This window comes from Anolis carolinensis, chromosome 2 (assembly GCF_035594765.1).
Source record: "Anolis carolinensis isolate JA03-04 chromosome 2, rAnoCar3.1.pri, whole genome shotgun sequence".
NCBI classification, from domain to species: domain Eukaryota; kingdom Metazoa; phylum Chordata; class Lepidosauria; order Squamata; family Dactyloidae; genus Anolis; species Anolis carolinensis.
In genome coordinates this window covers 219,698,768-219,725,936 of record NC_085842.1, presented here as the reverse complement: position 1 = coordinate 219,725,936, position 27,169 = coordinate 219,698,768, and the positions used below count along the sequence as shown (strand labels likewise).

The following is a 27,169-nucleotide window of genomic DNA, read 5'->3' as shown; positions in this document are numbered from 1 at the left end:
AGTATATTCATGCTGAATCCAGAGTCATTGTTTAGATCAGAATTTCTTAAACATTTCCCTTTTTTGACACCATTCCACCCAAGGTATATAAGTTTATAAATTTGGTTTAAAAATCAAACATTTACAAAAAGAAAAATCAGCATTTTCAAGGCTTGCTAAACAGGTTGATTTTCTTTTTGTGAAGTACAGCTGAATCATTTTCCGCAGAGTCCACTCTGCACATCGTTGCTAACAGATTGGTGTAAATAGGTGGTATTCAGAAACCTTTTACTGTTGCCAATTTTTGTGACTCCAACATTGTGCTAACTAGTACCAATAAGCAGTGGTCTAGATAGCCATCTGTTCCACTAGGGTGGTCCACATCATGCCTCCTCTGAGTTGGCACTGCTCCTAGCCAGCCATTGAGCTCCATGATATTGTAGATTCCTCTGCTGATGTGATAACCAGAAAGAAGAAGCAGTTGCGCTGATGACTAGAGTTGTTCACAGATCTGTTCTCAGCTGTTTCATTCAGCCAATCTGGCTTCTTTGGTTTGTTTGGGTGCACGAAATGGCAAGGGCCCAGCTGTCATGGATTCCCATTTGTGACTGGACCACCTGGCAGCCGATCTCGGCTCCTCCTCCCCTATTCGGCATCACAGTTTCATCTTTTTTATTAACCTCAGCAAACAAAAATAAAACCCTCATTCTTGAAAAATACTGCTACCACCTAGTTACCTCTCCTCTTGAGTAGAAAGTAGAAACAGCTCTAAGGAACAGCTCTAAGGAAGCATTAAACCCAAAGCAGAAAGAAGATTGAAGTCTGCCAAGAAAAACGTGGGGTTTTTAAAGGAAGCTCAGGGAGGATAGCTCCAGGAGGTCATTGCTCTTATTTACCTGGAAGTGGGAAGCCTCCTTTAAATGCCTTGGAAAGAGTGTGTGGCATAGTGCAGGTCCAAGAGAGAAAGTGTGTGCTCCTGCCTGCAGCATCTCTCCTCTGGGGTAGAAACAGCTTTAGGAAGCCTCCTTTAAATGCCTTGGAAAGAGTGTGTGGCGTGGTGCAGGCCCAGGAAAGAAAGCGCGCATGCCTGCCTGCAGCACCTATCCTTCTCTAGAGTAGAAACATCTTAAGTGCCTAAAATGACAAGAAGGGGAGCCTGGGAAGCCCCCCCCCCATATTGAGCCGGATAGAAAACAAATCTTTCAGCTCCCCAAAGCGAAAACAGGTTTCTGCCCTCCTGAATTCGGGAGGCTCCCAAAAAATGGATTAGGCCCGTACCAATATCCGGAACACCGAAATGGATTGTGGTTTACCCGGATTGCGCAAGCCGGATGACACATACACAATATATTTCTTATGCTGACGAACACAGAGAAAAAGTGATGGGACTGGTGTCTGGTCTGGAAAGCAGATCAGAAATTGGACCCAGCCCCATTGTCTAAACTGCCCTAAAGCTGCAGACAAGTCTAGAGTTTTCAGCAAATTGTGGACTATACCTAACTTTGCCCCAAAAAGGATGGAGTCTGTTTAAAGCAAAGGAGGAGAAGGAGGAGGAGGAGGAGGAGGAGGAGGAGGAACGTATTGTTTCTTTTGTTTTGTTTTGAAATGTTGATTTTAATAATTGTGTTGCATTTTGATGTTTCTCTATGCTTAATTGTTTTATCTGGGCTTGGCCCCATGTAAGCCGCCCCAAGTCCCTTTGGGGAGATGGAGGCGGGGTATAAAAATAAAGTATTATTATTATTATCATTATCATTATTGACATTTGCTGTGCATGGTGGGGACACCCAACAGTCCATTCAAGGTGAGCCTGGGGGCACGGGGTTGCCAGTGTAGACAAACCCTACAATACTCATAATCCTTTTTAGTTGACCATGTTGATTATGACATAGGCAGATCTTTCCAAACTGTATCACAACATGGTAATGTGTTGGCTGCAGTTTGTAGACGTGTCATGTGAATGTAATGGAAACCACTGAGTCTATGAGAAAAATATAAATGAAAGGTTTCATGAGATCTGTTGTGTCCCAATATATTTCATCATTACAATTTATGCATGTGTCTGTAAGTCTTATGAGGGGTTGGTATAACCTCTGGTTTTCTAGTAAAACTGAATTACTGTGTCATAAAATGATGCATATCTAAAAACGTGTGTCACCAACATAAAATGTTTGCAAGCTCTGGCTTGGGAAACTGAAGCCCAAAACGTCTGACAAAACAGTTGTTCACTGATTCTGACATAATTAGTGAACAATTAGTGTTCAGTAATTATGTTAGTGAACAGAATTAGTGAGCATCCCTTAGAGGATTAAGAGATGACAATGACAAAAATACATATTCAGTGCCATGAAGGTTGCAGGCCATGAACTCTCCCTGCATTGGTCTAGGGCAGATTTGGGAGACCCAGGTTCATGTCCCTGAAACTTACTTGGTGGTCATAAGCTTGTTGCTCTCAATCAACCTGCCTGGTGAGACATAAATACAACTAATATAATAGTATGTTAGGAACAAACAGGTTTCTCAAACCTTGAATTGCTAACCTCTGTGAATCTTAAGTCGCAAGGAAAGACCTGAGACGTAAAGGAAGATATCCCCTTAATTCCTTCAATCATTATTTCCTTTCATGTTTCATAAAATATGAATTCCAGCCATTTCTTGCCATGAAGTGATGTGGAAAAGCTGGACCCCCGTCAGAAATGTGTGGATGTGTCCAGTGCATCAACATGCATCTGTATCCAATTGTAAATCCCTCTTTTATTTTTCCTTACCTTTCTCTCTTTTAGTTTCCTTTTTAGCACCTGCTATTTTACAAGTACAATTGTGCCTATGAAAAAAAGATTCATTTTATCTCTCTGACCTTTTGGATTGAACTATGTGACTTTTAAGTGACCTCTGGCCTCACAGGTCAACAGTTAAGCTGCCCATTCTCTCATTCCCCCTTTTTTTGCTTAAAGCATGAAAGCACTTGTCAGAAGTCAGATGGCTACCCCATCTTCATGTGGTCAGAGCAGACAATTCCTTTCTGGCAAAAATGAAATCTGTGGAAGAGTACAGGCAGTCTCTGAGTTACAAACATCTACCTTACAAATGACTCATAGTTAAGAACAGGGGTGAGGCAACAGGAAGTGAGAGAAATCCACCCCTTGGAAGGGAAATTCACTCCTGAAAGATTTATCATGGGGAAAAGGGGAATCCAGTGAAGCTTTGTCACCAACCTCTGTTTCCACAATGAGCCATTTTTTTCAGCTGACTTCTAAAACGCTTTCCCAGTTGACCACAAGCAGGTGTCTGTTGTATCCCAGCCTGCACCTGAGCTGTCAGATGAGCATGAGGTTGGGCCTGTTCAGCCTGTGGTTGTACCTGCACTTGACCTGTCAGATGAATCTGGGTTGGGGCCTAGGATTCCTATGCAGCCAGAGGTAAATGATTCTGTACAGCCAGAGTTAGATGAGGCTGCTGTTCCTGGACAGCCAGAGTAAGATGAGACTGTTATTTCTGAGGATTCTGGCAGCAGGCATACAATGGTTTCAAGCAGGTAGCTTGAACCACATTCCTTGGGAGAGTCAAGGTCGAGTTATCCCTTGACAGATGGGCATTCCAGCCTTGATAAGAGTAATGAGGTTGACAGAAAGAAAGCAATATGTCAACAGTGACAAGAAAGGAAGGTTTTGAGAAGGAACAAGTGGTGGTTACTAATGAGAAAGGGTTTTGCACAAACTTCCCATGGAAAGAGGCCTTGATTCTAGCTTTAAGAGGAACCACTTCTGAGAGAGAATTCAGAAGTGGTAACTTTGCTCATCGAAAGATTTGTTCCTGCTTCATGGACTCTTGTTTCATGTTACCTTTGGACTTTCATGCCAAGTTCCTGTAAGCCTTATATTTTGAGCTTTATTCCAGTTCTTGTTTCTGTTCCTGGGTATTTTGAATTATCATGTCATGTTTCTGAAAGCCTTGCATTGTGAATCTCATGTTCCAGTCCAAGATCCTGTTCGTTGCTCCAGTCCTTGAACCTGTTACTTGTTCCAGTTCATGATCTTATTCCCTGGACTAATTTTGATTACCTTGATTGAAGTTTATTTTGTGTTTGGTTTTCCATGGATTCTTGCTTCAAGATTCTCAAATGTCTCGTACCTTGTGGACTAAAGACTTTGAATTTTGATTTGCTATTTCACATATTATCTTCAATAAATAGTTTGCATTGCTTATAGCCTGGGGCTCCAGTGTGGTTTTAAGGTGTCTCTGCACCCTAGTGTCTCTATCACTGCATTTTTGTTATTTATTTATTTATTATTTACCCCATTTATACCCCATCTTTCTCTACCCCGAAGGGGACTCAAGGCGGCTTACATATGGCAATTATTCAATGCCTTAAAACACATACAAAACATAAGCTAAAATAAATTGAATTAAAAATTAAAACATATTAAACATTAAATTACATTCAATATTAAAATCACACCATCTAAAAATTGTAGTCTAAGGCCGTTCTGGTGTTGTGTGCCTTCAGGTCATTTCTGACTTACGGTAACCCTATCACAGGGTTTTCTTGGAAAGATTTGTTCAGAGGGGTCTTGCTTTTGCTTTCTTCTGAGGATTTTTTTTTAACCATTGTCTTAAGATCACTCTTTTAGTTTTGCGGGTTTTCTTTAGGCAGTATCAGACATTGGCTTATTTAGACTAGTTGTACACATGATTGAAATTGTCTATTTACATTCTAACCTGTTCCGTTCTAAAGTCAGAACAAATACAGAGCGAGAGAACAAAATTGTTTCCACGGGTAGCTGAGATACGGATACCTTTGCTTTCTGATGGTTCATTTACACAAACTTTGTTACATGAGCATTTTTTTAAAATTGTGTATAAACTTATTTTCAGGGTATGTGTAGAAGATGTATATGAAATGAAAAAGAATTTCATGTTTATACTTGGGTTCCATCTTCAAGATATCTCATTATGTACCTAGATGCTAATACAGGTATTCCATAATCCGAAAAAACCCAAACCCCCAAATACTCCCGTTACAAAACAGTTTGGATAAGGGATACTCAACTTGTATGTGTGTGTGTATTGAGCAATCGCAGTTAAAGTGTCGTCAAATTGCATTTATGCTACAGTAGATGCACACTGAGGAATGTAAAGGTTAGAACTGGAATTGTGTTTTAGCTTCATGTAGGTTAGGCCAGGCATGCAGTGCCTGAATACAGATTTTTCTTTTAGTTGTTTGGGCAGGATTTTTTCTTTCATTCAGAGATTTCCACTCCTCCTTCTGTGTTCTTGCATATTATAGGATGCTTGCAAGCCGATATAGTCCTTTGTTTGTGTGGTTGGGTTATTTTGACCACACGTTGGCACACTCCATCAAACTCAGTGATTCTTTTCTATGTTCTGCCATTTATTTGAATTACTGGGAAATACAGTTGAGTACAAAAGTCTGCAATTTAACCATGGATCATCTGAATAATTTTTCATAAACATCCTCTGTGGTGATGCAAATTTGTTCTCCCTACATCGTCTTCATATGGCCATATTAATGGACTTGAATAGCTGCTGCCTACTCAGAAACCATCATGTTTATTTGCCTTCTTTAATTACGTTTTTATTTACAGCCTAAGGTAAAACAGAGAGGAACAATTTTTCATGTCTTGCATTGGGCTGAGATTAAGAATGCTAAATTACATAGGCTACATGACTATAGTCTGGCCCTGAGTTTAAGAGTTTCACCCTACTTTTCCAAAAAGAAATTCAGGATGAAAGTGCTGCCTTGAAATGCATGTGTGTTTACCTGATTTACTAGACTTTTAATTACATTTGTAATCATGTCAGAAGCGACTTGAGAACATTCTGCAAGTTGATTCTGGTGTGAGAGAATTGGCTGTCTACAGAGACGTTGCTCAGGGGACGCCTAGGAGGGTTCTCTCATGTCCCCGCAAGCTAGAGCTGACAGATGGGAGCTCACCCTGTCTCATGGATTCAAACCAGCAACCTTCAGGTCAGCAACCCAACCTTTAGGTCAGCAGTCCAGCCAACACAAGGGGTTTAACCCATTGTACCAACACAGCTCTCTTTTAATTAAATAGCATATTCTGTGCCATTCCTGTTCTTATTACTTCCCATAGCCAAGAGAATTGAGAAAATGAATGAATTTGTTGAATGACAAATCTCAACCCAGGTTTGGCATTGTTAAAAGAAGAACTGAAATGACTTGTTTTTTTAAATAATTTATTTCTTAATATATTAAGCATTAAATACTATCGTGTACAGGAAAAGATATCAGTTACACAGTATTTGTTCATAGCTATAGAGAGGAATCACAAACATAAAAAAGTGCTGACAAAATAAATCTTTGGTAGAGTAGTCTAGTTAAAAATGTAAGTTGTACATTAACAGTAAATCGATGCAATTAATTTTTCCCCTTTTCCTGTCAAATATAGCAAGATATTTTAGACATATTGTTAAATGAAGGATTACTTTCTCCACGCAAATAGTAAATACCTGCCCCATTTTTCTTCATTAGAACAGCATTGTGCTTGAAAAGTCAATCAATTTTTATCAGTTTGGTGTATTTGCAATAGCTTTAAACCATAAGAAACAAATAATAAAACATATAATCCTAATACTAACATGGGTAGTGACTTTAGTACCTAATTTTTGAAAAAAGAAATACTCGTGAAGTTGTACAAGGGGCAGATTTATCAAGTGCTTAGAAGTACTTCGAAATTCTTCATATCTTAAGTAATTTTTTACTGAAGATATTAGAATCTTATGGAATGTTTTCATACATAAAGTTTATAATCACAGTATCAAAATATGACTAAAGTACTGTGGCATCTCTCATAGAATCATGGAATCATAGAGATGGAAGAGACCTCATGGCCGTCCAGTCCAACCCGCTGCCAAGAAGCAGGAAAATCACATTTAGAACACCCCTGACAGATGGCCATCCAGTCTCTGTTCAAAAGCCTCCAAAGAAGAAGCCTCCGCCACACTCTGGGGCAGAGAGTTCCACTGCTGAACAGCTCTCACAGTGAGGAAGTTCTTTCTAATGTTCAGGTGGAATCTCCTTTCTTGTGGTTTGAAGCCATTGTCCTATGTCCTAGTCTCCAGGGCAGCAGAAAACATGCCTGCTCCCTCCTCCTTATGACTTCCCCTCACATATTTATACATGGCTATAACAATACAGTGACTTTTTTTTTCAATCATGGCATAGCTCATTTCCCAAAAATTCCATTTTAACTTCCTAGGTACACATTTTAAGATCTAAACTCCAGTGAATTCAACGAGACTTACTTCTAAGGTTCACGAAAACTTGTGTATGATAGGACTCAATGATTTCTCAACATTCAGGTGACCAAAAGATTCTTGGATGCCATTACTTATTTACTGTCTTGAAAGAGTAGACCTTGAGTCTTCCGATGGTGATGCCAAAGCAGGACTTTGGAGCAAGATCTAACACAGTTCATGGGCTGGATCCTATGCAATGTCTTGTGAGATTTCTAGTCTCAGAGGACTTCCTGGGATCTTGGCAGAGCAACGTATAAGCCTGGAAAATGTATACGATGTAGCTCATTTGTATTTGCTATATTAAAGTTATGGACATCCCATTGTATCCATAACAGTGTCCGACATCTCTGTGTCGTTGCAATGGAATGAGGCTGAAAGCTTCTTCAAAAGGCTCAGCTATATACATGGTGTTATGACGCCATTCAGGCTGTTCCTCCCAATAAGCTTTTAACTTTTAATCTACAAATTCTTCCCCAGAGCTGAGCAAATAAATAAATACATGTATATATATATCTACACCCACACAGATAGACAGGTGAAACAAAAATGCTTGACTACAACCACATTTATCGTCAGGATTCTCTAGATCGCTTTGCAGGGTGCAAAGAGCTTTACAATGACATGAGGTATACATCAAATGTCAACATCACAGGTAATAATAATTTAATAGTTATAGGAGCCGGTGAAAGAAAGGTGAGGGGTAAGGAAATACACTGAATAATTAACACATCTGGAAATATCCAGGCCACAGAGTTAGTGTCAACAATATATATATTTTTTAAAATTGGGCATTTTTTTCATGTCAGGAGTGACTTGAGAAATTGCAAGTCGCTTCTGGTGTGAGAGAATTGGCTGTTTGCAAGGATGTTGCCCAGGAGACACCCGGATGTTTGATGTTTTACCATCCTGTGGGAGGCTTCTCTCATATCCCTGCATGGGAAGCTGGAGCTGGCTGACAGGAGCTCACCCCACTCCCCGGATTCGAATCGCCGACCTTTCGGTCAGCAGTCCTGCCGGCAAAAGGGTTTAACCCATTGCGCCACTGGAGGCTCCTTTAAAAATTGGTAATATAATATGAAAGACGTATTTTTATATTTCACATTGAATCTCCTGATTGAGGAGTCAAAGATCAATTCCTTCATATTTTAAATATGAAATAAGTGATTTAAAATGCTAATCCCTTGCTGACGTCAACTGATATTTAATGCCTTAAATGTAAAAATCTGCCCCTCCATACTACTGGATTACCAATTCCACTAACTCTAAACAGTGCAGGAGACCATGAAAGTTGCACACAGATTGCCCACCCTTGCCTTAGGTCAATAGTTTCAAAACTATGTTTTAGGTAAAGGTAAAGGTTTCCCCTGGCGTTAAGTCCAGTCATGTATGACTCTGAGGGTTGGTGCTCATCTCTATTTCTAAGCCGAAGAGCCGGCGTTGTCCGTAGACACCTCCAAGGTCATGTTGCCGGCATGACTGCATGGAGCGCCGTTACCTTCCCGTCGGAGCGGTACCTATTGATCTACTCACATTGGCATGTTTTCGAACTGCTAGGTTGGCAGAAGCTGGAGCAACAGCGGGCGCTCACTCCGCTCCCGGGATTTGAACCTGGGACCTTTCGGTCTGCAAGTTCAGCAGCTCAGTGCTTTAACACACTTCGCCACCGGGCCGCGAGGAACTGAGAAATGCTCTAGACTGCTCTAGACTGATGCTCACATTCAGAACATAAACTTTCCATTGCTGCCTACTGCCTCCTAAAAGGGTTCTTTATTTGTGTTGTTCATCCCACCCACAAACTGTGGCTCCTTCTCCCATGGTCCAATTAATACATGACTGGTTACTAATAGAAGAAGTACACAGCCCTTTCTTTTACTACATGGGTCCTCATATATGGGATATGAGGACCTAACTCCTATAGATATTTTCTAGAGCAGATGATCTAATGTATGTTTTTCTTCTGTATCAGAAAAGGAGGGATCACTTAAGATGCCATACATTACAGGAGAGATGGACCCATTCATCTACATCAGTGGTTCTCAACCTGTGGGTCCCTAGGTGTTTTTGGCCTACAACTCCCAGAAATCCCAGCCAGTTTACCAGTTGTTAGAATTTTTGGGAATTGAAGGTCAAAACATCTGGGGACCCACAGGTTGGGAACCACTGGTCTACATGAAAGGTCTGACCAGCACAAAAATTGTATGATTGGAGACTATAGGTTACCATATATACAAGGCATGGGCAAACTTCGGCCCTCCAAGTGTTTTGGACTTCAACTTTCAGAAATCCCAGCCAGCTTATCAGCTGTTAGGAATTGTGGTAGTTGAAGTCCAAAAGACTTGGAGGGTCGGAGTTTGCCCATGCCTCATATATAGTAAAGGTAAAGGTTTCCCCTGACGTTAAGTCCAGTCATGACCGACTCTGGGGGTTGGTGCTCATCTCCATTTCTAAGCCGAAGAGCCGGCGTTGTCCGTAGACACCTCCAAGGTCATGTGGCCGGCATCACTGCATGGAGCGCCGTTACCTTCCCGCCAGAGCAGTACCTATTGATCTACTCACATTGGCATGTTTTCAAACTGCTAGGTTGGCAGGAGCTGGAGCTAACAGCGGCCACTCACGCCGCTCCCAGGGTTTGAACCTGGGACCTTTCGGTCTCCAGCTCAGTGCTTTAATGCACTTCGCCACTGGGGCTCATATATACCCATGTATAAATCAAATTAATGTACAACTTGAGAGCAGGTTTGAGGCCAAAATTATAGATTTTGATATGAACCATGTATACGCTGAGGCTTATTTTAAGGAGAAATCACCAGTGCCACAGGGAATCAGTCACCCCGGCCACCACTACTGCCCTTTCCATGCCCAGGCATTCATAAAGGCTAGAAGTGGCACCATGGCAGAGAAAGTAGAGGTTGCTGGTGCTTCTTTTAGGTTCTCCTGAGATAGATTGCCTTTCACCGTTCTACTCACAGAAGATGGTTCCTTTTTGAGAAGAGTTAAAGTACAATAATAACACTACATGTGGATAAATGAGCCCAGTTTTTGGAGAGTAATGTTTTTACTAAATTTCTAAACGTATACCTGAGTATACAGAATATATTGCTTCTTAGCCACAAGCTTCTTAGCCTGATAAAGAAAGAGGACCAGAGACAAATTTAAACTTTTGTGATCCCTACCATGGGCCACACCTCAACATTTGGTCAACTTGGAAGCAGCACAATGCCATTTCCAAATACAATTTGGGCCAAATTTGGCTTATTTTTTCAGCATTGGTAGGTGCAGGGTGGAGGAGGCAAGTGAAACAGTTACATTTGTTGATGCATTTTCAGGGGGAAATACTTGAGAGAGAAAAACAAATGGGAGGGGATTGTAGGTGCTTTGGGTATCTTCTGTGAGAATGCATCCAGTCCACACTTTCTTTATCCTTGTGATGAAGAATATGTGACACATATTAAAGATACCTGGCTGTGACATCAAAGATATGGAGGCAAGTTGCATCTTTGGAATGCTACTTATCTTCCAGAAATGGAATATTCTTCTTCTAATTACTGAAAATGACTATCTTTGGGGGAGGGGGCAATTACACAAAATGCACTTGAGGAAAAAAGCAAATAAATAAATAAATAAATATTGTACATAGGCAAACAACCCACGACTTATACAAAGGGGAGGGGGGAACTATCACATGACTACCACCAGGACGACCGACCCAACTTGGTGGCTCATCACGGAGAAGATGTTTCCGACCAGCACTCTGGGATGTTGCTGCTTGTGCTTGGAGAAGGGACCTCAGAGTCTTCCATGAGAGTCAGTTCATCCATGCTTTCCAAACTCGGATTCTGCTGGAAAAGCCCAAGTATCCTTCCTCGCGGAGGCATCCCTGTCTGCTGCAGGCCTTGCTCCCCAAGCACCTTGACGAGGAAGTTGATGTACCTCATGGCCAAACGGAGGGTCTCATTTTTGCTGAGTTTTTTGTCTGGCGGGTGGGTGGGAATCAGCTTTCTAAGTTTAGCGAATGCACTGTTGACGTTCTGCTGCCTCCACCTCTCCCTGCTGTTGGTGAAGATCTTCCTTGTCATTCTGAAGACTGGCAGCACAACTGGAGGGAGAAGAAGAAGATGACAAAGAGAAAATGATAAAGAACCCAAGGAAAACAAGACAGAATAAACCTTCTCACATACTCCTTATAGTTCTGATTGCTTGGTGGTTCAACCAAATAATTACACTATGTAACACGATTTTTGTTCCTGGGTTATAAATGTCATTTCCCAATTGGTTCTATCATAAAAACATGGAAAATGTTTATTAAACTGCAAAAACTTTCTTTTTGCAAGACATCCTGCAACACATTTGGCTATAGTTTTTCAATGAATATCTCATAGAGTCTCAACCAATTCAACATAGTTTGTGGCAGCCACAAAAACAAAGTATAACAACTACAGTAGAGTCTCACTTATCCAACATAAACGGGCCGGCAGAATATTGGATAAGCGAATATGTTGGATAATAAGGAGGGATTAAGGCAAAGCCTATTAAACATCAAATTAATGCCTACTTAACAATAGATCCACTGGTATGCCGTCTCAGTATTACATTTAGCACTTTATTGATTATGTCAGCTGTGTAACTACCTCTCCCTGACTGTGACATATTTTGCACTTTGGCCCATATCCATGAATTCATCTCTTGTTTTAACATTTTATTTTGTATGTTGACCTTTTATGACTGTTTTTATCAATGTTGATGTTTTATTGTTAAGTAATTTGTTTTATTGTTTTGCTTTTGCTTTTATATTGTTGTGTCTGGGCAAGGCCTCATGTAAGCCACCCCGATTCCCTTTGGGGAGATGGGGCGGGGTATAAGAATAAAGTTGTTGTTGTTGTTGTTGTTGTTGTTATTATTATTATTATTATTATTATTGGTTATGATTTTACAAATTAAGCACCAAAACATCATGTTATACAACAAATTTGACAGAAAAAGTAGTTCAATATGCAGTAATGCTATGTAGTAATTACTGTATTTACGAATTTAGCACCAAAATATCACAATGTATTGAAAACATTGACTACAAAAATGCGTTGGATAATCCAGAACGTTGGATAAGTGAGTGTTGGATAAGTGAGACTCTACTGTACTTTCAAAGTACATACTGCACAATTAAACAGAAAATTACATTTTCAAACCAGGAACAGAAAAAATTTCAAGTTGTGTTACATAGTGCTATGTTAATACCAGGTCTATTTAAAGGGGATTGTACAAAATGTGAAACCGAATCACATTTGTTCACCTCACTCACATGCCTATAACCCAACATACACATGGAAACTATGGAAATCCCTGCCAAAGCAGTACTATGGTTGCCATTTTAGACAACTGTAAAATATTTGGTATATTAATGGACGACTGTCCTATTAATGGCTATCAGGCATAATGTATAGCTATTTCCTTCAGTGCTAGGAGATAGTACCTCTATATATTAGTTACTAACCTATTAGCTATTGGGGACATGGTTGGGGACAAGCAGCTGTACTCTTGTCCTACTTATAAGTTTCCTATACTGTGTAAGTGCAATACTTGTTGATACAGCTCTTCAATCCATTCCTGCACAGCTTTCTTATGTCCATATAGAAGCTGGTCTACCTGAGTCAAAATATGCTTTTAAAAAATTAAAGCTCATATATTTATGCCTAACACTCCATGAAGTGGGTTTTAATAACAGTAACTCATGAGGCTCCGTTGGTTTAAATATTATATTCAAACACATTCAGAGCAAAATATGGAAATTCTTTTACTGGAACATTGGTAATAATATCAAGAATACAGCATATACTTCCCTTATATTTGACAAAAAAATGGCTTCACTTGAAAGAACACTATTCTTTAAGGATATATACACACACACACACACACACACACACACACACACACACACACACCATAAATCTCCTGCCAACCTAGCAATTTGAAAACATGCCAATGTGAGTAGATCAATAGGTACTGCTCCGGTGGGAAGGTAACGGCACTCCATGCAGTCATGCCATCCACATGACCTTGGAGGTGGCTATGGACAACGCTGGCTCTTCGGCTTAGAAATGGAGATGAGCACCAACCCCCAGAGTCGGACATGACTGGACTTAACGTCAGGGGAAAACCTTTACCTAGTATACCATAAATATATATACATACACACACACACACACACACACACTGTGTGTGTGTGTGTGTGTGTGTGTCTGTGTGTATATACAAATGAAATCTAAACTTGATTTAAGATTTTATATATATATACATATACATATGTATAATCTTACTTTCGGCTTCACATCCTCTCTGTGTGTTATTATCAGACTCATTTCAGGATGATGCAAATCTGATTCAGTACAACTAGTTGTACGTTCTTCTTCGTTAAAGCATATATCGCAGTTGTAAGCCAACCTTAATCCCCTTGGGTGAGAAGGGCGGGGTAGAAATGTTGTAAATAAATAAATAAATAAATATAAGAGTACATAAACTCTGTGTGTTTAGTGTGGAAATTTTTCCACAGAAAGATAAAGCATTGGAACACTTTCTGTCCTACATCTTTGATAACATTTGATTTCTCTTCAGTTAAATATTTGATTATTGCATCTGTTGACTTGCGGCTGGGCATGTGAACATTCACTGAAAAGCGTTGTATGCCAAGTTATATGGTAGCCATATGGTACCTTTGGGGAAGTAATAATTCTGATTTTCCCCCAGGACTTCTCAACAAAGACCAAAAGGCTGATGAAATTAACATAGATATATTTGTTAAGAGCTTGGGAAAGGTCCTTTTCGAGCCACAACTCCCAGGACTCCTCAGTCAGTATGGCCATTAACTTTTCCAAGTTCTATAATTTTTTTCTTAACGCACTCCTTGTGTACTATCTAAAGTAAGTACTCAAATAAAGGAACAACAACAAAATTACAAAAATACACCCAAGAGCAGTTGCTGGTTTCCATATCATTGGGGTGATAACCTCTAGGTTTTAGTCCAGTGGTTCTCAACCTGTTGGTCCCCATGTGTTTTGGTCTAAAACTCCCAGAAATCCAAGCCAGTTTACTAGCTGTTAGGATTTCTGGGAGTTGAAGGCCAAAACATCTGGGGACCCACAGGTTGAGAACCACTATTTTAGTCTGAACTTTAAAGGAGCAATTTGTGGTCTTTCAGCACCTTGGATAGCTCTTTTAAAATACAGAGTGAAAACCTGAACCTGATATGGAAATCCCCAGTCACCATTTCAGAAATAGCTGAAATATTTCATTAGCTGGAAGGTCACTGGCCTCTCATTAGCAGCTTACTCCGGTGTGGATTTGTGTGTGCACTTTCAAATCAGCTGTCATCTTATGGTGACCCCATAAATGTCATCCAGTTTTCTTAGAGAAGGAACACTCAGAGGTGATTCTGCCAATTCCTTCCTCTGAAATGTAGCCCACAGCACATAGTATTCATTGCCAGTCTCTCATCCAAGTATTAACCAGGGTCGATCCTGCTTGGCTTCCAAGATCAGACTAGATCTGGTGCCTTTAGACACTATGGCTACATTATTTATGAAAGGACCGCCAGAGCTGTCTTTCTTCGGCTCTCTCCTTTTGTCAACAGAAGCCCTGTAAGCAAATAGCAGGCTTTGTGAGTAGGGCTATGTTTTAAAAGTGTATCTTTGTGTCCTGACATTTGTACAAGATTGGTAAACAGTGGTACCCTATATATCCTAGGAAACCTTTTTTAAGGAGATGATGTCTCCCATTTCATGGGGTGAGAGGGACAATGTTCGTAGCAATGCAACACGCAGCTCAGTCCTTGGCATGTTTTCCCCTAAAACACACTGTGTCCAGTTGGGTTTATTTTCATATAAGTGCCACAGGAGTCCATTTGCTTCCTTTTAAAATATCTTTTTACTACTTACAATCAGGATGTTTGCCATCTGTTTTGTTTAAGTTCCCACTGCCTAATTCCACCTTCCAAACAGAAATTGCTTGAGTAAATATTTCACAGTGGTGCAATAAATCTTGAATTGCATCTCATGTTCAAAAATGTTTGCTTATCTGTATCTGATGGTGTTGCATACTAGCACTTTACACCACTCTCTTTTAAATCACCAAACTATATGAGCATGTAGTTTTGATGCTCTATTTTTGCACACCAAGCTTTTGTACTAAAGAATTGCTCCAAACCTGTGTCATAAAACTGGCCCAATATGAGCTTGCAGAGATAGAATCCCTTTGCTGAAGAGAGCTGACTGTATACAATACAGTTACACCCTCAACCAACAGGGCTGGTAATACAAAGGAGCTAAAATCTAGAGAACAAAAATTCTACCCTCTTCTGTAAAATCTGAAAACGGTAGAGGCACTGATGTGTGTACATACATACCTTGTATTGATGTGTTGTCGAAGGCTTTCATGGCCGGGATCACAGGGTTGTTGTATGTCTTTCGGGCTGTGTGGCCATGTTCCAGAAGTATTCTCTCCTACTTCCAGAATACTTCTGGAACATGGCCACACAGCCCGAAAGACATACAACAATACCTTGTATTGTCCATTGAAAAAACATGATTTGCTTGCATTATTTCATTTTTTTTAAACTATAAAACCTCTTTGTGCAAAGTAAAATCATGTCTGTCTGAACACAGTATGAAATGATTCCATCTTACTACCTTCAACCCTTAAAAACTACAACTGAGAAACAAGTGTTCCTGAAAAAACATTTCTCAATACAATAAAGCAGTGGTTCCCAACCTGTGGTCCATAGACCACCAGTGCTCCCCAAGAACTAAAATATGGTCCACGGCCTCACTGTTACTACACCATTGCAACAAGAGCGACTGGTCTCACAAAACCCTCTTATAGTGCTGAGGCAACAGGGATGTCGGGAGGGGAGAGGCTAACTACCCACAAAAGGCGAGACAACAAGCCTCCTGACTGCTGCTTCTCCTCCTTTTCCTCCTCCTGAGCAGAACCATTCCAGTGGCACCTGGAAGTGGGGGCACCTTGGTGTCCTCATTTTTAGGGTGCTGATTCAGAAAATTGCATTAGATAGACCACATCAGCTCTAGATTATTGGATATGGTTTTCTGTGGGTGAGCAGATGGTGACTACTGGATGGCATATGTTCTGTATCAGAAACTAGAGCTGATGTGGTCTATCCAATGCAGTTTTCTGAATTGGCACCCCAAATAACCAAATCAAATCTAAAGTTGACCAAAACTGATTCGTAACATTTTTGGTACTAATGTTGGAGAGTGGTCCCTGGTCAAAGTGGTTCCTGATCAAAGTGGTCCCTGGTCAAAGTAGTCCCTGGTCAAGTGGTCCCTGGTCAAAAAAAGCTTGGAAACCACTGTGATAAAGAGTGGGGAGGGTACTGTATATACACACATCTCATAAAAGCTAAGATTACAAGGAGGTCTTGATTATGATTATCTCTTTTTTGAATGACCAGGGCTTTCGCAGGAACTATATGTGAAATCTATTCTACCCATTTTAAAAAGCTAGTTGCCCTAACAATTCCTCGCTCAAAGTTACATTTCTGCTAAGAATTTCACCGTAAATGGGTGTTCTAGCAGCATTCATATTCACAGGCTTGCAAATAAGTTCTGTATTGCCTTTTACAACAAAGAGTTGTAAAAATACAATTAAAAGAAACTCAGATCTTGAAGATATAGAAATAGCTCAATAACTCACACTTGCTCCTCCATCATTTTATAACTATAGTATTTAATGGTACTTATAAAATTTGCCAGCATAGATTACATGTTAGATGTGGAATGCTGTCACAGATATGCATACAGTGTTTTTCTATGGAGTCACAGTTTCTGCTGCAGTTGACTGCCATGAGGCAACAAAATGTGGAGAAAGAGTTGTAACAATAGGGTCCTAGAGCCTACTATGTGTCCTATAAGGTATTTTATCATGTCTCCAGTCTGTGAAATCTTGGAATTTTTATTTCTATGATAAACTTGGAATTCTTTTTTTGGGGATCTCTAGTGGCATTAAAGTGGATAAGTTAGGCCTCTCCAGCTGATAATACTACATACCTCACCATACTACAAATGCCAGGATAGAACCAGGATAATTAAAATGATGCCAGAGTGCTATAACTGTGTTGTGTAGATCCCTTCAAATGTCTTTGTCAACGCCTGGATATGCCAGTCAACTACAAATAGTAAACCAGATACACTTGTACTATAATCAGGAGGTATGCATGCATATTGGCCTTCCCTGTACTATTCTTATTTTTAATCTTCTATAAGAGTTAAGAAACGACGTGAACCCTAATATGGTGGTTTCATCAGGATAGGTTTTTGTGGAAGGAGAATGGACCCATAGAATGAATGGTGGATTTCCTAATGCAGTAGGACATTTTGAAGTAAGACAACACTATCTTAAGAGAGGAGATTGCGTAAGACTATTTGAAGAGAGTGGTGTATGCATTACCATCCAAACAGAGGGAACACCACACGGCCATTATGTCTCATGAGCTTACCAGTTCGTAATTGCATGCAATGGCATTATATGTGCTAATGGATAAAGAGGATTTCACTAGAAAAGGTTATCAGAAATGTTGACTTTTTTGTTACCAAAAGTATATGATGAACAACAATTAATACACTAATGTAACACACCCAAAAATATCCGAAACACTGAGATTACTTCCCAAACACTGTAGATTGGAATGATCACCTCATTTACCAGAACCAAAATTTTATCTCTAGCAAAAGGTGAAGGTACCACATGGCTGCTTTCCAACATAACCCCGGCACTGCATAGGCTTCGATCTTGAGCTGGCTGCACAGCCTGTAGAAAGCTTAACGGCTTCATTGGAGCAAAAGGCCCCCTTCTTTAAGCCTGAAAAAAGAGAGCTACTTTATACTTTGAAGCAGTAGTTCCCAACCCATGGACTGCAGCCCACTGGTGGGCTGCGAGGCCTAAAATAAGGATTACGAGACATGCGGGGGAAATTGCAACTGCGCATGCACCCAGGGTGCGTGCCACCATTGGAGGAGTGCGAGAGAGAAAAACTAGAGCTGATGTGGCCTATCCAATGCAATTTTCTGAATCAGTACCCAAATAACCAAACTGAATCTAAAGTTGACCAAAAACTGATTCGTAACCCTTTTGGTACCACTGGTCAAGTGGTCCCTAGACAAAGTAGTCCCTGGTCAAAGTGGTCCTTGGTCAAGTGTTCCCTGGTCAAAAAAAGATTGGGAACCACTGCTTTAAATCTTCATAAGGGTCAGTATTTGAAGACAACCTTCCTCTAGGCCAATCTCCGATCTTAAGAATATGTCATATGAGGCAAGCAAACCATAACTACAGCAGAACAACAATATGTTTGCCTTGGACTTTTCACATGATGTTCCATTCCTGCTGGTTTTCCAGAGGGAAACAACCCAGAAAAATATATTTTACAAATCATCCATTAATAATGTCATTCCATAAAAGAAACATCTTCCAGTGGTCTCCTACTGGGAAAGCGGAAGGAGTGACATCATGTGATACGTCCATCATGCTTCAGCCTCCAGAGAGAGAATCCATTTGTAATTGTGCATTGGGTAATTTCAGACCCTGGACTTAATGGTCTTATGCCATACCCACTCCATATTCTGGATTTTTTTTTCTGTGTCAGGAGCAACTTGAGTCACTTCTGGAGTGAGAGAATTGGCCGTCTGCAAGGACGTTGCCCAGGGGACGCCCGGATGTTTTTTTTGATGTTTTTACCATCTTTGTGGGAGGCTTCTCTCATGTCCCCGCATGGAGCTGGAGCTGATAGAGGGAGCTCATCCGCGCTCTCCCCAGGTGGGATTCGAACCTGGCAGGCTTCAGGTCAGCAACCCAACCTTCAAATCCCGAGGCTTTAATCCACTACGCCACCGGAGGATGATCATATTTTATTCTGGATTCTGGATGATCATATTTTATTATTTGAACTGTGAAGCATACAGCTAACATCTATGTTTACTTCTCCCAATTGCCCACTGCCATCCCATGCCTAGCAACAGCTTTGATACTTAATGTTCCTGATATGTTCAATCAAACAAACATGTCTGAATAATAATAATAATAATAATAATAATAATAATAATAATAATAATAATAAGCATCTTGTGATAAAAGAAATGGGGAAGCATCTTTTGAGGACGTATGCTAGAGGAACTTTTTTGAGGAGATATGTAGTATTTCTGTTCGCTAGGCCGAGCAATTTATGCCAGACAGCTCATGGATGCAGCTCTGGCCCTTTCTACACTGCCATATAAAATCCAGATTATCTGTTTTGAACTGGATTATATGGCAGTGTAGAGTCATATAATCCAGTTCAAAGCAGATAATGTGGATTATTTGCTTTGATAATCTGGATGCTATGGCAGTGTAGAAGGACTAGATTGCTCATGGGAACACGATCAGAGAACTCTCTTAGGCAGCCATTAAACTGGCTATCTTTACTTTCCCAAACCTCTGTGTATCCTGGTATGACTTTACGCTCCACCAGCTTCATGTAGGAGCACAGTCAATTTGTTTTGAAAATTAAAATAACAGAATGAACATCTGTGATCACATCTGTTCCCAGCCAGCTACCTCACCTCTGCCTTAAAATGTGCTTGCTTGTGTTTACATAAGAAAAAACAAAGGCTACTGGGCTACCAGCTTCAGCTTTGACCATCCAGTTGTTGCTGATATAAACCTTGGTTACTGCTTCTTTCATCATCATCCAACTTTACTTTGGCCACAAAGACAAGCTCTTACCAAATATGCCTCAGAGCCGACGCAACTCCTGAAAATAATATGGCAAACTCATATATCCCAGACTAAGATGCCTGGACAAAAAACAACGGCAGCAAATAATTTTTAAGAGTCCTGCAAATATGTCTGTAGATTTTGCTTCTATTTATTTTATTTAATATAATTAAGTTCTTAGGGTTGGAGATTTACTGAAAGCAAGATGTGAGTGTTACCTCCTGGTTGTAGGTTTCCTAACCAACAAATGCATGCTTACTTGACTTGGTGAAGGACCAGCACCATAAATCTGGAACTAGAAGTAGCAGTACAATCAATTTGCTCAGAGGTACCCAGATATATAGTTGGGATATACCTGTACTATGTATTACATATATATGTACTACATTGTTTATTTTCCATTATAATCACCAATAATTCAAATATTGATTAAAAGATAATTTGCAATCTATTTTCTAGCTTAAAAAATCCCATCTCATCTTGGAAGCCAAGCAGAGTCTGTCCTGGTTAGTACTTAAATAGAAGACCACAATGGGCACCATACGCTATAGGCTGTATTTTAGGAACTAGCAACCCCACCCTGAGTATTCTTTGCTTAAGAAAATCCTATGAAATCAAGGTTGACCATAGGTTGACAGGCAATACAAAAAGGATGCACACATTTTAAGATTTAATGAAATCAAAAGGGTTGCTGTGAGTTTTCTGGGCTGTATGACTATATTCCAGAAGCATTCTCTCCTGATATTTTGCCCATATCTTTGGCAGGCATACTCAGAGGTTGTGAGGTCTGTTGGAAACTAGGCAAGTGAGGTTTATATATTTGTGAAATGTCCAGGGTGGGAAAAAACCAACTTGCCTAGTTTCCAGCAGACCTCACAACCTCTGAGAATGCCTGCCATAGATGTGGGTGAAATGTCAGGAGAGAATGCTTCTGGAACATGGCTATACAGCCCCAAAAACTCACAGCAGCCCACTGATTCCGGCCATGAAAGCCTTTGACGATACAATAAAATCAAACATAAGCCTGCAATCTGTCCTTCCCTATACTATGATCTCACACACAATGGATCCAATATTAATTTGAGTCGACACAGATAAATTAAATGGCTTATGATGTCTTGTGGACTTAACTAGAACCACCCTATTTGGTTTGGAAACCCTGCCTCCTAATCTCAGGGGTTTGCAAACTGGTTTCTCTTCAGATCGTATAAATCTTTCACCTTTTACTCTATCCTATCTTTATGTGGAAAAAAAACATCCTGAACCTTGTCACAGTTTAAGAGCTACCTGAGATTTCTCTGTGCAATAAGCACTACTGTTTCAATTGGATGCAAACATTAACAGGCAGAGAGATGTGTTAAAATAGAGGAGAGCACTGGAGCCCAAGATAATATATGATTATACAGTAATTCCAACTTCACTAATTTGGCAAAATGGAGCTTAATAAAGAAATTGAATACTGTTCATGGCCAGAATCACTGGTTGCTGTGGGTTTTCCGGGCTGTATGGCCATGTTCCAGAAGCATTCTCTCCTGACATTTCACCCACAACTATGGAGCTTTATTAGTTTGATTAGCTATTCAATGTTAATCAAGCTAGCCAATTGCAATCAGGGACAGCTAACACATCCCAACAAAGGATACCCCCAGGAAAGCCAGGCTTTGAAGTTGCAAGGCCATTCAATGCTAATCAAGCTGGCCAATTGCAACATTTACACTTGCTTCGAACAAGAGTTCATTCTCCCACCCTGGACCTCCCACAGATATAGAAACCTCACTTGCCTAGTTTCCAACAACCTAGACCTCACAACCCCTGCCTAGACTTCACAACCTCTGAGGATGGCCGCCATAGATGTGGGCAAAACGTCAAAAGAGAATGCTTCTGGAACATGGTCATACAGCCCAGAAAACTCACAGCAACCTATTATTATTATTATTATTATTATTATTATTATTATTATTATTATTATTATTATTCCACTTTTTCTCAGTCTGGAGACCCAAAGCGTCTTCTTTCCTCCCTGCAAAGGATCTATCTTATAATGTATTCCAATGATAAATCTATAATAAGTACCTTGTGTATTTGCAAGAAACAAATATATCATTAGTAATCTCTTTTCAAAGAGATCAAATATTTGTCAAATATTCAAAGAAAAAAATGCAATCTAATGGTGTTGCAATATAATAATTAGTGTCAATTAAGAAGATGGGGATTTGGCCATATTATTATTATTATTGTTTATGTTTATTATTATGTTTATTTATACCCCGCTTTTTCTCTCCACAAGGAGATTCATGTGTTTTAAAAATAAGAATAAGCCTTACAAAAATGATTTTCAAAGACAGCATGGGCCTACTCTGGTTTTAATTTTAATTGGAAAGGAGAAAATGTGTGTGTTTGGGTAACAATTTGTAATTGAGACTTCGAATATAAACGATTGCTCCCGACTTAGAGGCTTTGGGGCTTGGGGCAAAAAAAGACCCCAGTGATAACAGCATTGCTTCCTTCATTTGCTGCCGACTGTTGCAGGCAAGGACCCTTGTGGAATTTTGGATTAGGGTGATTAGGCTGCAATTAAGTGCCGCTGAAATTAATGGGGCTGCATCCTAAATAATACTTAGGTCTCCTAATGAAGCCCGCTTTTATATCAGAATTACATAGCAATTAGAAATGGAATTAAACAAACAACCCAAGATTAGCGCCCCAATTATCGAGGCTGTTATTTAAAGGGCTGGAAGGAAGAATTGCTGCCGAAATCCTCTTATCCAAAGAAGAGTCATCCACTGATTCGAGGAGGTTTTTTAAAAAAAAAAATATTGTGATGCCGATTCCAGATAAAGGATGGAGACAAAAATTAGCATACAATATAGAGAAACGAGGGAGGATAAGAAAGAAAGAAGGAAGCTAGAGAAGATAAGAAGAGGCATGGGATTTAGGATTAAATCTTCTGGGAGTGGTAAATATGGTCTCTACAGGCCCAAATCCCAAATCAGGACTCTCAAAATAACCCGTTCTTTATGGCACGCCGGTTGGCTTGGATGGGACAAACAATGGTCCAAAGGAAATAGATGCTCTGGAAAATGCAATCTCAATTGTGGGGAGTGGCATTGAATTTTCCTTTTCCCAAAGGATCTGTCAACATTACATTAAGCTTCATCCTTTTATTAAGGACCAAATTGGATACAGCAATGGAGGCTCAGGAAATAGCTCTTCTGTCTCCCTGTACTATTGCAAAAATCACCCGTAAAATGCATATCCAGAGATGGAGACATGGGCGTAGTTTATTCTTTCCCCCTTTGCCAATCTCCCATTAAAAATGGCTGCTGCCCTGTATCCCGTTTGCTGTATTTCTTGACAAGGGAAATAGCAGCTCCGGGAGGGAATTTTTCATCAGGAATATAACAAATGGGAAGAGTTAAATCATTCCTCTCCAAATGCCCAAGTTTCCGGTTCAGCCTAGGGACTCCTGTGCTGTTGCTTCCTGCAAAATGTTTACATCCTGCCCATAAAAGAGGATCTGGTTCCAAAAAAATTATTTATTCACTGGTTCCATCTAGTCTGGTCTTGAGACTGAGAAAACGGACATTTCTGATATATTTCAGTGAGATCTACCTATAAGAACTGGTTGGTTTTATATGGGACCGAGACAGTGCAATCTTCTTAAGCTTCATTGATTTCAGTGGGAATCTTGGCCATGTGCTTAATCCATGAAACTCAAAATCAACGAAACTCAAAAGTGTTTAATCATGACTGGATTGTGCCCATCTCAGTAAAGCATAGTCAGTAAGGAAATGAAAAATGGCATATAATTATACAGTAGAGTCTCGCTTATCCAACATAAACAGGCCGACAGAACGTTGGATAAGTAAAAATGTTGGATAATAAGGAGGGTTTAAAGAGAAGCTTTTTAAATATCAAATTACACTATGATTTCAGAAATTAAGCACCAAACATCATGTTTTACAACAAATCAACAGAAAAAGTTCAATTCGCAGTAATGTTATGTAGTAATTACTGTATTTATGAATTTAGCACCAAAATATCACAATGTAGTGAAAACATTTGACTAGTAAAAGGCAGACTGCGTTGGATAATATAGAACGTTGGATGAGCAAAGGTTGGATAAGAGAGACTCTCCTGTAAATTGCTTTATGACTAAAGTATGCAATTTGATCTGGTGTTTCCACATACCTTCAGGTTATCTGTTGACTTATGGTGACCCCAAAAATTTAATAGTGTTTCTTAGGGAAGGAAAAGTCAGAGGTAGTTTTGCCAGTTCCTTCCTCTGAAATATAGCCTATCTGATATCATTAGCATTCCCTATCAAGAACTAACCAAAACTGACTCTGCTTAGCTTCCAAAATCAGATGGGATCTGATTTTTTTTATTGTGTCATAAGCGACTTGAGAACATACCGCAAGTCGCATCTGGTGTGAGAGAATTGGCCGTCTACAGAGACATTGCCCAGGGAATGCCCGGATGTGTTACCATCCTGCTGGAAGGCTTCTCTCATGTCCCTAAACGCTAGAACTGACAGATGGGAGCTCACCCTGTCTGGCAGATTTGAACAGGCAACCTTCAGGTCCACAACCCAACCTTTATGTCAGCAGTCCAGCCAGCACAAGGATTTAACCCAAGGCACCACCACGGCTCCATGGGATCTGGTGCCTTAAAGTTACTCCTTACGTATATCTGTATGTTACTTCATGTTTCTTGTTAAGTTATGGCAAACCTATGAGTTTTATAAGCTTCTCTTAGGTAAAGAAAACATAAAGATGGCTTTGCCAGTTGCTTTCTCTGGACTACAGTCCCTAGTATTATTCATTGGTGATCTCCCATCCAATGACTGTACTCTTGTTTTGTTATTGTTGTTATCTTTTTAATATTACATAGGGGAACTAGACAAAAATAAAATCTAAACAGTACCTCCAATGAAACTTCATTGTCTTAAAATGAATCACAAATGTTTATGCACCTTGCAGTATATACAAGAGAATACAGGACTGTCACCTTCATGTATTTTTTTTAAAAAAAAATAAATTAAACTTCCCTTATTTCCAGATACATTATTTGGAAACATTCACTGAAATAGTTTATATGAAAATACACCCACTGATCTCAATAGCTATTTTCATACAGTGTGTTCAGCTGAGATGAGGGTGTCTTTACAGTAATTACAGGTATACAAAGTAAGAGATCTATAACTATCCAACACTGGATTGTATCCAGTGATTTTACTGTGGTATTGTTAGGTACTGATGATGTGAATGATGTTTTCCTTTGATATTGATGTATTTGTATTTATTGCACCGTATGTATTGTTACATTGCGAGTGCTTTGTAAGCCGCCCCGAGTCCCTGTTGAGATGGTGGTGGGGTAGAAATAAAGTTTTTTTATTATTATTATTATTATTATTATTATTATTATTATTATTATTATTACTATGCCTCTTGCAGTAACATAGGAAACTATTATTTTAAAACCCGGGGAAATATTCAAAGGGATACATTCTGTGCTAAAATATGAGCATTGGTTTATTATTATTATTATTATTATTATTATTATTATTATTATTATTATTATTATTATATTGTATGACACAGCAAACAAGATAGACATGCTGGATTTCGTTTCACAAAATCACAAATTGAACACTTCCTAAGTATCTAGGACTGTGTGATGCATTTTCGGATTATACGCGCAGATCCCAGTAGGGTGGCCTTTTGCAGTTGGCAGATCGTAAATTATTATCATTATTATTATTATTATTATTATTATTATTATTATTATTATTATTATTAAATATGGGGGAATTGTGTGTATATGTGTATTGTGTGTAAAATTGGTTTGAGAGAGAAGCTTTCAGGTGGCACAGTTATCAATCATGTAGTGGCATGCAGTGTGGAAAACGACTATCGCATTCATATAGTAACATGTTTTAAATCCTATGAATACAATTTTCTTTCCATTAATTTCGAGATGGGGGAATAATAACAACACAGAAATTCTCCATGACGTTAAATGTAACAAATGCTTTTTTAAAAAAAATCTATAAAAGGGTTGCTTAAGCATTGGCTCGGTATTTCGTTTTATTTTACGGCATGTAAAATTCATCAAAGAAATGTGATTCAGACCAATACAAATAAATGGATCATACCACAGTCAGACTCCAACTGCAGTGCTTACAGACTGTCAACAGCAACAGCAAAAGGTATGGAGTCCGACTTCATTACAGAATTTAGCTACCTGTCAAGTAGTGGCATTTTGTTGAAAGTCGGAGTTTGGTCTCAAAAATCAGAATGCCAAAGAACTTGATTATTTGATTTTTTTTTTCACCTGAACATACAACCCAGTGTTGAGGAAACAGATACAACCCAGTGTTGGGGAAACAGATGCCCATAAAATTCCCTGCAGTGCCATAAACCATGCTTTTCAAATCCAAACATGTATGCACCCATGTTGAAGGAAAGTTATCCGAAAGACTAACCTTCTCAAAGAAAAGGATGAGGCGAGGCTTGCAACTTACCTTATCCCAAAGATGGTGCAAGCGGATGCTGCAGAAGTGTTTGCATGCGGCAGAAGTGAGGCTGTGACCCTCTGAGCACTTTGCTCTCACAGACTGCTCCGAAATGCAGGCGCTCCTCTCTCCTGACAATCCAGCCAATTGCTGATCCCTGCCTGCTGCCTCATTTATAGAATGCCAGTTCCTTTGTCTGGCGCGTGTCACCACTAGTGTTAGCGATCCGGGAAGCTTATTCGGCATCTCCAGGGAGATTTGTTTCATGCTCCATCTTCCTTCCTATCCGAATTCTAGCCTCGGCTGGAATAGGTGAAAATGGCAGTTCCGAGCTTTGTTCTGAAATGCCAAGTGTTATTGTAGATCCACAGCCGCTGTGAGTGGGTGGCAGACTGGAAAAGCTGTTTTCCCACTAAAGAACTCAGCAAGGTTCATGGAATCATAGAATCTAGAGTTGGAAGAAACCCCAAGGGCCATCTAGTCCAACCCCCTGACATATAGGAACACAGAATCAAAGCGCTCCTAACAGATGGCCATCCAGAAAAAGAGACTCTGCCGTGCTCCAAGGCATTATATTCCACTATCAAATACCATCAGGACTGGGTTGCTGTGAGTTTTCCAGACAGTATGGTCATGTTCCAG

At 39.8% G+C, this 27,169-nt stretch overlaps 1 protein-coding gene across 1 annotated transcript; it reads right to left on the bottom strand.

Moving 5' to 3' along the window:
• Positions 1 to 6,181: 6,181 nt before the first annotated feature.
• Positions 6,182 to 26,895, bottom strand: tal2 (TAL bHLH transcription factor 2). Its single transcript, XM_008115284.3, has 2 exons — positions 26,537 to 26,895; positions 6,182 to 11,356 (listed from the first exon to the last, which is right to left on the bottom strand). Exon 2 carries the CDS (start codon positions 11,334 to 11,336, stop codon positions 10,983 to 10,985), a length of 354 nt encoding a protein of 117 aa, XP_008113491.1. The 5' UTR covers positions 11,337 to 11,356; positions 26,537 to 26,895; the 3' UTR covers positions 6,182 to 10,982.
• Between the last annotated feature and the right edge of the window lie 274 nt (positions 26,896 to 27,169).

Bases quoted from the DNA above. Each gene is read 5' to 3' on its own strand.
- tal2 (XM_008115284.3), bottom strand. From the start codon at position 11,336: ATGACAAGGAAGATCTTCACCAACAGCAGGGAGAGGTGGAGGCAGCAG.